Here is an 11507-nt window from a genome sequence, read left to right as displayed (position 1 = left end):
GTTGTTGTTTAGCGTTATTAGGTTATTAAACTGCCATTCGTTCTCAGATCACCTTTTCCTCCCTCATTTTTTGTTAGACCTAATCGCAATCTCCCTTCCCTTCCCGTCTCCGTAAACGCACGTCGCCGGGCCGGGCCGCGCCGCAGTGCCGCTAGAGAAAAGGGGGGGGGGCTTTTGTTCCTGCTGCCCCGGGTTTGTGCCCACTGTCCCGGAGTGAGCTCTAGAGAGAACGCCGTGACACCATGAAATGGTAGAATTCTCTATTCTTGGAGATGTCAGAAGGGTGACTAGCAAAACTACTATCTTGAACTTCTAGAGGGGGAACTATGACCTGTTCAGGACATTTGTAGAATGGGTCCCTTGGGAGTCGCTCCTTATGGGTAAAGGGGTCCAGGAAGCCTGGACACTCCTCAAGATGGAAATCTTAAAGGCACAAGATCAGGCTGTCCCTGAATGCCATATGGTGAGCCATAGGGGAAGAAGACCAGTGTAGACTAACTGGGAACAATTGTTGAGACTCAGGAAGAAAAAGATAATTTACGTTATCTGGAAGAAGGGACAGTATACTGTCACGGGTTACTTAGATTTACCTATGCCCGTGACAGGGGAAGCCACCCCGTGGGCCCCCCGGGGCCCAGAAAGGAGGGGGAAAATAGCAATGGGATAAAAACAGCGGCAATCTAAGGAGGAAAAACTTATTTTACTAAATATGATATTGAAATACAAGATAACACAATATCTGTGTTATCACTGGAGTGCACTCCAGAAATATGGATTGATTCTTTCCCTTCATGACTGGAGGGCATTAGGGTGCACTGTGCACCGGTATCCACCAGCGCCTTATATTCCTGTGGTTCTGATGTGCCAGGCCATCGAATCCAAACAGTCCAATAAACTCTATTATCCCTTTCCCTCCCCTGACTGAGGGCAGGACCCCTCTATTGGTTACCTGTGATGACTGGAGCAACTCCACTAGTGGTTGGTATGTCTAGTAGTTCTTTCACCCATGCTCGTAGTGCAGAAGTAGGCTCATCGTGCCACTTCCTCATGTCTTCTCCACGGTCACGTAGGTAGTACCACATGGAAACACGCGGTGCAATCATACTGTTGTTCTTTGCTCGAGCTGGGAAGCGTGTGTGTTTAACAGCTGAGACTTTTGATGATGCAGGTGAGGAGTAGGACTGGAATACTTTGATAAGATCCTTCATTAGACCTGGTGGCCCGTATGAGGATTGACCTTCATCAGTTGTTTCTGATACTATTACGGGATCATTACGATTAGTTGATGGAAACAATTTCTTGCACATTTCATCTACTCGGTTTTCTAGCCGTGAGATGGCAGAAACTGCGGCATGCAGTTGAGGGAGCTGCTGATCGGTGGTTTGAAGCATTATAATCAGCTCAACAACTCGGGGCCATCTGTCCTCGAATCCTCTAGATGCTGTTACCAATGACTGTGCAATTCTCTCTGGTTCTGTACTTGTGATTTTCTGCCACATGTCAGGATCGGCCCTCATTCTCTCAGGATCAAGTTCGCTTGGATCAGGGCTGTACAACATTTTTGCCATGGACAATTCCCTCAGGCACTGAATACCTTTTTGGACGGTATTCCAACTACCAAATTTAGGCTTCAAAGCATCCTTATAGGGGTACCTTTCTGTCACGGCTTCTAAGAGCCGCAACCAGAGAGTGGCAGCTCCATCCGAACATCTGCTAATCCCTCTGTCGATACCTGCATCTTGGGCAATGCTTCCTAGTTGGCGAGCTTCATTACCATCTAGAGACAAGCTGTTGGCCCCGTTGTCCCAGCAGCGAAGCAACCAAGCAAGGATACCTTCATCTTGACGCCGTGTAAACTCCTTTCTTGAGCCTTGGATTTCAGTCAGCTTCAGAGGTCGACGATAGGTGATTTCCTCCTCATCATCAGTCTCTTCTTCATGCCTCTTGGTTTTTGCCTTTGCTTTTTTCGGTACTGCTCCATGCCCGGCACCTGGGTCTTCTGCTGCCCCCCCCTGTGCTTCTCCTTCTTTTCGTTCTAGACGCATGGACACCCGTTTCCATTTCTTGCCTTCCACAGGGGCAACTGATATTGCTACTGATGCCTCCTGTGACTGATCAGAGTTAACTTGGGCTTGAATCTCAGATCGGAAACTCACTTAATTTCTCAGGGTCCCTTAGGTGTTCAAGAGTGAAATCCCATGACACTGCGGGTCCCCATGCTTCTAAGACTTTTCCTAAACCTTTCCATATTCCATGCCAGTCATCATTCTCTGTTTTCTCTGGTTCTGGAGGAGTCTTCCGCATAGAACGAATGCATAGGAATATATATGCATTCATTGATAGTGATAACATGGATACAAGTATGAGCGCTATCTCAGTTATTGTAAGGTGTGTGGAAATTTGAGAGTACAACCTAAAAAAAGCAGGTTTTTTTAGCCTGTACAATGGATTAAACATGGTGGTGTTTGTAAAATTGCCCATTCCATCTGGGATGCAAGTATTTGTAAGATTCGCAATTCCATCTGGTATGCAAGTGTTTGTAAGATTCACAATTCCATCTGGGGTGTAGATGCCAAAATTAGGACCATACCACATCTCATAAAAGTACAAGGCAGGTGTCTCCATCACTATCCACCTTATTAGGCCATATATCTGCACATTTCCACAACACCAAATTATGGTGTTAATAGTTCACCAATACTTTGAGAAGATCCTAATTGCTTTCAATCCCTTAAACAGAGCAACTGGGATGAAGAGTGGATTCATAGCTGGCAAGCTCTGTAAAAGTCAGAGCTAGCTAACTTTGCTCTAAGGGAGAAAGAAATCCCTTTGTTTTCTATGCAAAAGTTAGATAGCAATGCTGAGAATTTGCAGCTGCCCTTAATGTTGACAATTTGTCTGGTATTTCAAGGTCACGTTCTCAGTGAGCAGCTACGAAAAAGATAACACTCCCGTAACGAAGCTAACGAAGCTCTTTAAGAGCAAAGAGAGAGTCGTTCTAAAAGCTAAAAAGCTCAATGCCCGCATTCTCCACCAAAAAATCTGTCACGGGTTCCTTAGATTTACCTATGCCCGTGACAGGGGAAGCCACCCCGTGGGCCCCCCCCCCGGGGCCTGGAAAGGAGGGGGAAAAGGGGAGTGGGATAAAACAGCGACAATCTAAGGAGGAAAAACTTATTTTACTAAATATGATATTGAAATACAAGATAACACAATATAATATAATTGAGGCTAACAAATCGAACAAACAGAGAGAGAGAGAGTCCCCGAAAACCGAGAGGCCTACTGTGAACTCTAGGCGACACGGCTGGGACTCTTCCCACTCTCCAAGAAGTTCGAGAGAAGAAGGAGGGCACTCCAGCCTGGGAACGAGATAGCGTCCTGGTCCCGTGACATATCATTACCCCTGTTGTTCTCTGGGATATGTAGTCTTCTTCTGTGGACTTCACATTCAATAGAAGTATCCATACTTTACACGATGTTATGATGTGGAATACTGATAGCAAAATTACAAAATTACAAAACCATGACAGATACTTGGGGATATTACAAGGAAGTTGCTAAGGTATGCAGGGAGGAAGTTAGGAAGGTACATTACTTCCCTGTCCCTTAATCCATGCCCAGAGCTTCTCAGCCATGTCACTGCCAACTGTAAGCTCCATGCAGAGGTCAAGTGGGACAAAGAGGGCATAGCCTTCTGCTGGGTGGATACAAGTGTTGGTTGAACCTGACGGAACAAAGCCCTCCTACCATGCCCTCCTGGGAAAATGGCTACGCCAAGAATGGCAGTCTGCCTCCTCCATGACCCCATCTGAAATGCTCCTGCACTGATTGATTAAAGGGTTTTAAACTAGGTCCGAAGGGCGAAGGGCGGGGAATTGGATGTGACAGAGAAGGGCTGAGGGATGTTGTTGCTGTTGGAGATTGCAGGGAAAGCCTCTGAGTTGTTCCATAGGATCGTGTGAGGATTCCTCAGAGAAGGTCTCATTGCCAATACCCCGTCCTAAATCTTATTGTGTACCCTCTGGGGGTAACCCCAACCTGATGCTGCCCTAAAGTGCCTGTAGACCAGTGCAGGTAGCATGCGAAATAAACGCGACAAATCAAGAGAAAACCACAGAGCATTTCCTTTCATGCAGGCTGCTGCTTCTGAGCAAGGCCCTGAACATCAGTAACACGGTGTAGATGCAAGGCCCAGCCAGGCTAAATCAAAACATGCTTCTGGAAGGGGATGCTTTCTGAAGAATCTTTACACTAATGAGAGGACCACAAACATTCACTCAGTGAACTCCAAATCTCTGTGCCTTTGCAGGCCTAGGGTCTTGTTTGGCTCTCAGCGACATGGTGGGATGGTTCCCACCTCTGAACTGTAGCAGAGCAGATACCGACTCTTTATGACGAATGGCCAAGGACGATTAGGAAAGGCTGCTGCCCTTTGTGAGAGTGCACTGAGCTATGCCTGGGGATGGCAGAGGAGCCAGTTGAGAACTGATAGAAAGGGCTCAGAGAGGAGAGCAGACGATTCTGTTCCTTGCTTCCTGATCAGGAAGAACAAGAAAAGGAGGACAAGCAGGTATCTGAGTTACAGCTGGGATGGAATTGTTTTCTTCAGACTGCCTGCAATGGTGCAGTGTTTTGTTTCTAAGAGAAAATCAACATTGATAACTCTCTGCTGTTTACCACTGCTGCTAAGCAGTGTTCTACAGAGCCAAGGCCATGGTCAGTGGAGGGCTCAAGAAGCTGGGAGGGAGCAGACTGCACAGAGCTGACTGGAAGTGGCCAAAAGGACTTTTGGAACCATTTGAAAGCAAGCAGAAGTTGTATTGAAAGGAGTGGGAGTTCTTCTCACTCTCTTCACTGCCCAGGGCCCAGCTGGGCATCAGTCTGGTGGTGCTGAGCAAGTGCTTGTGCATTAGCTGTTACATACTATTCCATGTAAACAGATATATAGTGATAACTACTACACTTCTCCTTTCATCTCTCTTAGTAAATAGCTTAGTTTCAACACACAAGTTGAACTTTTTTTACCTATTCTCTTCCTCATCGTGCTGGGAAAGGGCAGTGCACAAAGGACTGTGTGCTGCTGAGCCATATGCTGGGTTCAACAACCACCATCATTTTGGTGCCCGATGTGAGGCTCCAAGGGTTGAGATAACAGCACATCTGTCCAGAGCGAGATGACACAGGGCTTTGTGGGAGCTGGATAACTGCTGGCCATGGTGCTGATTTCTTCCCTCTTTGTGGAGCTCCTTGAACCTTGTCACGGGTTAGTTAGATTTACCTATGCCCGTGACAGGGGAAGCCACCCCACGCCCCCCCCCCGGGGCCCGGAGAGGAGGGGGAAAAGGGGAGTGGGATAAAACAGCGACAATCTAAGGAGGAAAAACTTATTTTACTAAATATGATATCGAAATACAAGATAACACAATATAATGTAATTAAGGCTAACAAATCGAACGAAACAGAGAGAGAGAGTCTCCGAAAACCGAGAGGCCTACTGTGAACTCTAGGCGACACGGCTGGAACGCTTCCCACTCTCCGAGCAGTTCGAGAGAAGAAGGCGGGCACTCCAGCCTGGGAACGAGATTATATAGAGTCCTGGTCCCGTGACTTATTGTTACTCCTGTTGTTCTCTGGGATATGTAGTCTTCTTCTGTGGACTGCACATTCAACAGAAGTATCCATACTTGACATGATGTTATGATGTGGAATACTGATACTGATAGCAAAATTACAAAATTACAAAACCATGACATTCCACCCCTTATTCTACATTATTACATCATGGTTAATATATACATAAATATACATATATATACACGTATGTAAAATTGTGATAGCTAAATAGTAGAATTGCATGTAACATAACTAAATGTACAACTATAATAACTAAAATACACTACACATGCAAACATATATATATATATATAGATACATAAAATTATTGACTGCACTCCCCCAGCATCAAATTCCCTTGTGGCACACATTGAACATCCCCATCCTTCTGCATTACCCACCAAGTGCACCCAGGTCCCTGGGCGAAGACAGTTCCACGGATAGGTTTGCCCTTTCCAGAAGCTGGAAGGACCCAAACAGCTTTTCCCAACATGTTCTTTACATGTATAACAGGGACCTTATCTCCTTCTACAGTGTGTAGGGGGCTAGATTGACTAGGACCATCACGATTGACAGATCCTCTAGTATTGACCAACCAAGTGGCTTCTGCCAGATTCTTCTCCCAGTGCTTAAATGTTCCACCACCCATTGCTTTCAACATAGTTTTCAACAACCCATTATATCGTTCAATTTTACCAGAAGCTGGTGCATGGTAGGGAATATGATAAATCCACTCAATGCCATGATCTTTGGCCCAAGTATTTATAAGAGAATTTTTGAAATGTGTCCCATTATCAGATTCAATTCTTTCTGGGGTGCCATGTCGCCACAGGACTTGTTTCTCAAGACCTAATATGGTGTTTCGAGCAGTTGCATGGGGTACTGCGTATGTTTCAAGCCACCCAGTGGTTGCCTCTACCATAGTGAGTACATAACACTTACCACTGCGAGATCGTGGCAAGGTGATATAATCAACCTGCCACGCCTCCCCATATTTATACTTTTGCCATCGCCCTTCCTCCCAGAGAGGTTTCATCCTTCTGGCTTGTTTAATTATGGCACATGTTTCACAATCATGAATAATCTGCGCAATAGCGTCCATGGTTAAGTCCACCCCTCGGTCTCTGGCCCACTTATATGTTGCGTCTCTTCCTTGATGGCCTGAGGTCTCATGAGCCCATCGAGCTAGAAATAATTCGCCCTTATTCTGCCAATCCAAGTCGATTTGAGCCACCTCAATTCTAGCAGCTTTATCTACCTGATGGTTGTTTTGTTGTTCTTCAGTAGCCCGACTTTTGGGCACATGTGCATCCACATGACGCACCTTTACAACCATATTCTTTGTTCGGGAAGCAATGTCCTTCCATAGTTCAGCGGCCCAAACAGATTTTCCCCTCCGTTGCCAGTTATTTTGTTCCCACCGCTGTAACCACCCCCATAAGGCATTTGCCACCATCCATGAGTCAGTATAAAGATACAGCATTGGCCACCTCTCCCGTTCAGCAACATCTAAGGCCAGCTGGACAGCTTTTACCTCTGCAAACTGACTTGATTCTCCCTTACCTTCAGTGGCCTCTGCAACCTGTCGTGTGGGGCTCCACACAGCAGCTTTCCATTTGCGATGCTTCCCTACAATGCGACATGATCCGTCAGTGAATAGGGCATATTTCTTTTCATTTTCTGGTAATTCGTTGTATGGTGGGGCCTCTTTAGCACGTGATACCTCTTCTGCTGGTGATGTTCCAAACTTTTTATCTTCAGGCCAGTCCATGATTACCTCTAGGATTCCTGGACGATTGAGGTTTCCCATTCGCGCTCGCTGTGTAATCAGCGTAATCCACTTGCTCCAGGTGACATCGGTAGCATGATGGGTGGAGGGAACCTGTCCTTTGAACATCCAGTTCAGCACTGGCAGTCGAGGTGCCAAAAGGAGCTGTGTTTCAGTCCCGACTACTTCGGAAGCAGCCCGAACCCCCTCATACGCGGCTAAGATCTCCTTCTCAGTTGGAGTGTAGCACTCTTCAGACCCCTTATATGATCGACTCCAGAATCCCAGGGGTCGGCCTCGGGTCTCTCCTGAGGCTCTTTGCCACAAACTCCAAGTGGGGCCTTTCTCTCCAGCAGCAGTATAGAGGATGTTCTTTACATCCTGTCCAGTCCGTACTGGCCCCAGGGCTACAGCACGGGCTATCTCTTGTTTAATCTGTTCAAAAGCCTGCTGCTGCTCAGGGCCCCATGCAAAATCATTCTTCTTCCGCGTTACCTGATAAAGGGGGCTTACAATGAGGCTGTAGTTTGGAATGTGCATCCTCCAAAAGCCCACTGCACCCAGGAAAGATTGTGTCTCTTTCTTGCTAGTTGGTGGAGACATGGCAGTGATTTTGTCGATCACATCTGCTGGGATGTGATGACGTCCATCCTGCCACTTTATACCTAAGAACTGAATTTCCTGGGCAGGTCCTTTTACTTTGCTTCTCTTAATAGCAAAGCCAGCTTGTAGAAGAATCCGGATTATCTGCTCTCCTTTTGTGAAAACTTCTTCTGCTGTATCGCCCCACACAACAATGTCATCAATGTACTGCAGGTGTTCAGGAGCACCACCCTGTTCCAGTACAGTTTGGACCAACCCATGGCAAATGGTTGGGCTGTGTTTCCACCCCTGGGGCAAACGGTTCCAAGTATACTGAATGCCCCTCCAGGTGAAGGCAAACTGTGGCTTGCATTCTGCGGCCAAAGGAATAGAAAAGAAGGCATTGGCAATGTCAATGGTGGCATACCATTTGGCTGCTTTTGACTCCAGCTCGTACTGGAGTTCCAACATGTCCGGCACAGCAGCGCTCAATGGGGGTGTGACCTCATTCAGGCCACGGTAGTCTACTGTCAGCCTCCATTCTCCACTGGCTTTACGCACTGGCCATATGGGACTGTTAAAAGGTGAGTGAGTTTTACTGATCACTCCCTGATTCTCCAACTGGCGAATCAAATCATGAATGGGGAGCAAGGAATCCCTGTTGGTGCGATACTGCCGTCTGTGCACTGTCTTTGTAGCAATCGGTACCTGCTGCTCTTTTACTCGTAGCAGCCCCACAACAGACGGGTCCTCTGACAGGCCAGGCAAAACAGACAGTTGCTTAATGTTGTCCATGTCTACAGCAGCTATCCCAAAGGCCCATCGATACCCCTTAGGATCCTTGAAATGCCCCCTTCTGAGGTAATCAATACCCAGTATACATGGAGCCCCTGGGCCAGTCACAATAGGATGTTTTTGCCAGTCTTTGCCAGTGAGGCTTATTTCAGCCTCCAGCACAGTCAATTCTTGAGAGCCCCCAGTCACTCCAGAAATATGGATTGATTCTGTCCCTTCATGACTGGAGGGCATTAGGGTACACTGTGCACCGGTATCCACCAGCGCCTTATATTCCTGTGGTTCTGATGTGCCAGGCCATCGAATCCACACAGTCCAATAAACTCTATTATCCCTTTCCCTCCCCTGACTGAGGGCAGGGCCCCTCTATTGGTTACCTGTGATGACTGGAGCAACTCCACTGGTGGTTGGTATGTCTAGTAGTTCTTTCACCCGTGCTCGTAGTGCAGAAGTGGGCTGATCATGCCACTTCCTCATGTCTTCTCCACGGTCACGTAGGTAGCGCCACATGGAAACACGCGGTGCAATCGTACTGTTGTTCTTTGCTCGAGCTGGGAAGCGTGTGCGTTTAACAGCTGAGACTTTTGATGATGCAGGTGGGGAGTAGGACTGGACTAGTTTGATCAGATCCTTCATTAGACCTGGAGGCCCGTACGAGGATTGACCTTCATCAGTTGTTTCTGATACTATTACGGGATCATTACAATTAGTTGATGGAAACAATTTCTTGCACATTTCATCTACTCGGTTTTCTAGCCGTGAGATGGCAGAAACTGCGGCATGCAGTTGGGGGAGCTGCTGATCGGTGGTTTGAAGCATTATAATCAGCTCAACAGCTCGGGGCCATCTGTCCACGAATCCTTTAGATCCTGATACCAATGACTGTGCAATTCTCTCTGGTGCTGTACTTGTGATTTTCTGCCACATGTCAGGATCGGCCCTCACTCTCTCAGGGTCAAGTTCGCTTGGATCAGGGCTGTACAACATTTTCGCCATGGCCAATTCCCTCAGGCGCTGAATGCCTTTTTGGACGGTATTCCAACTATCAAATTTAGGCTTCAAAGCATCCTTATAGGGGTACCTTTCTCTCACGGCTTCTAACAGCCGCAACCAGAGAGTGGCAGCTCCATCCGAACATCTGCTAATCCCTCTGTCGATACCTGCATCTTGGGCAATGCTTCCTAGTTGGCGAGCTTCATTACCATCTAGAGACAAGCTGTTGGCCCCGTTGTCCCAGCAGCGAAGCAACCAAGCAAGGATACCTTCATCTTGACGCCGTGTGAACTCCTTTCTTGAGCCTTGGATTTCAGTCAGCTTCAGAGGTCGACAGTAGGTGATTTCCTCCTCATCATCAGTCTCTTCTTCATGCCTCTTGGTTTTTGCCTTTGCTTTTTTTGGTACTGCTCCATGCCCGGCACCTGGGTCTTCTGCTGGCCCCCCCTGTGCTTCTCCTTCTTTTCGTTCTAGACGCATGGACACCCGTTTCCATTTCTTGCCTTCCACAGGGGCAACTGATATTGCTACTGATGCCTCCTGTGACTGATCAGAATTAACTTGGGCTTGAATCTCAGATCGGAAACTCTCTCTCTCCAGAATAGTATGATACAAAGCACGGTATGCATAAGCCAAACCCCACATAAGGTTTACCTCCTTAGATCTCTGACCCAAATACTCACTTAATTTCTTAGGGTCCCTTAGGTGTTCAAGAGTGAAATCCCATGACACTGCGGGTCCCCATGCTTCTAAGACTTTTCCTAAACCTTTCCATATTCCCTGCCAGTCATCATTCTCTGGTTCTGGAGGAGACTTCCGCATAGAACGAATGCATAGGAACATATATGCATGCATTGATAGTGATAACATGAATGCAAGTATGAACCCTATCTCAGTTATTGAAAAGCGTGTGGAAATCTGAGAGTACAACCTAAATAAAAAGGGTTTATTTAGCCTGTACAATGAATTAAACATGGTGGTGTTTGTAAAATTGCCTGTTCCATCTGGGATGCAAGTATTTGTAAAATTGCCTGTTCCATCTGGGATGCAAGTGTTTGTAAGATTCACAATTCCATCTGGGGTGTAGATGCCAAAATTCTGACCATACCACATCTCGTAAAAGTACCAGGCAGGTGTCTCCATCAGTATCCACCTTACTAGGCTATATATCTGCACAATTCCACAACACCAAATTATGGTGTTAATAGTTGACCAATACTTTAAGAAGATCATAATTGCTTTCAATCCCTTAAACAGAGCAACTGGGATGAAGAGTGGATTCATAGCTGGCAGGCTCTGTAAAAGTCAGAGCTAGCTAGCTTTGCTCTAAGGGAGAAAGAAATCCCTTTGTTTTCTACACAAAAGTTAGATAGCAGTGCTGAGAATGTACAGCAGCCCTTAATGTTGACAATTTGTCTGGTATTTCAAGGTCACGTTCTCCGTGAGCAGCTACGGAAAGATAACACTCCCAACACTCCCGTAACGAAGCTCTTTAAGAGCAAAGAGAGAGTTGTTCTAAAAGCTGAAAAGCTCTATGCCCGCATTCTCCACCAAAAAATCTGTCACGGGTTAGTTAGATTTACCTATGCCCGTGACAGGGGAAGCCACCCCACGCCCCCCCCCCGGGGCCCGGAGAGGAGGGGGAAAAGGGGAGTGGGATAAAACAGCGACAATCTAAGGAGGAAAAACTTATTTTACTAAATATGATATCGAAATACAAGATAACACAATATAATGTAATTAAGGCTAACAA

At 46.7% G+C, this 11507-nt stretch overlaps 1 protein-coding gene across 1 annotated transcript; it reads right to left on the bottom strand.

Moving 5' to 3' along the window:
• Positions 1-5373: 5373 nt before the first annotated feature.
• On the bottom strand, positions 5374-11291 carry LOC146754573 (uncharacterized). The gene is made up of 2 exons (XM_085527846.1): positions 9139-11291; positions 5374-8340 (listed from the first exon to the last, which is right to left on the bottom strand). The coding sequence occupies exons 1-2, from the start codon at positions 11036-11038 to the stop codon at positions 5942-5944; spliced, it is 4299 nt and encodes a 1432-aa protein (XP_085383972.1). The 5' UTR covers positions 11039-11291; the 3' UTR covers positions 5374-5941.
• Between the last annotated feature and the right edge of the window lie 216 nt (positions 11292-11507).

Source organism: Coturnix japonica, chromosome W, assembly GCF_054131305.1.
Source record: "Coturnix japonica strain WE chromosome W, WE-NBRP24, whole genome shotgun sequence".
Lineage (NCBI taxonomy): Eukaryota > Metazoa > Chordata > Aves > Galliformes > Phasianidae > Coturnix > Coturnix japonica.
The sequence above is the reverse complement of the archived record's forward strand: the minus strand, read 5'-3'. Positions and strand labels throughout refer to the sequence as shown.

Coding starts and splice junctions, on each gene's coding strand:
- LOC146754573 (XM_085527846.1), bottom strand. CDS start 11,038: ATGAATCCACTCTTCATCCCAGTTGCTCTGTTTAAGGGATTGAAAGCA. Junction 8,341..9,138: donor AGTTGCTCCAGTCATCACAG/GTAACCAATAGA, acceptor CTTTGGCCGCAG/AATGCAAGCCACAGTTTGCC.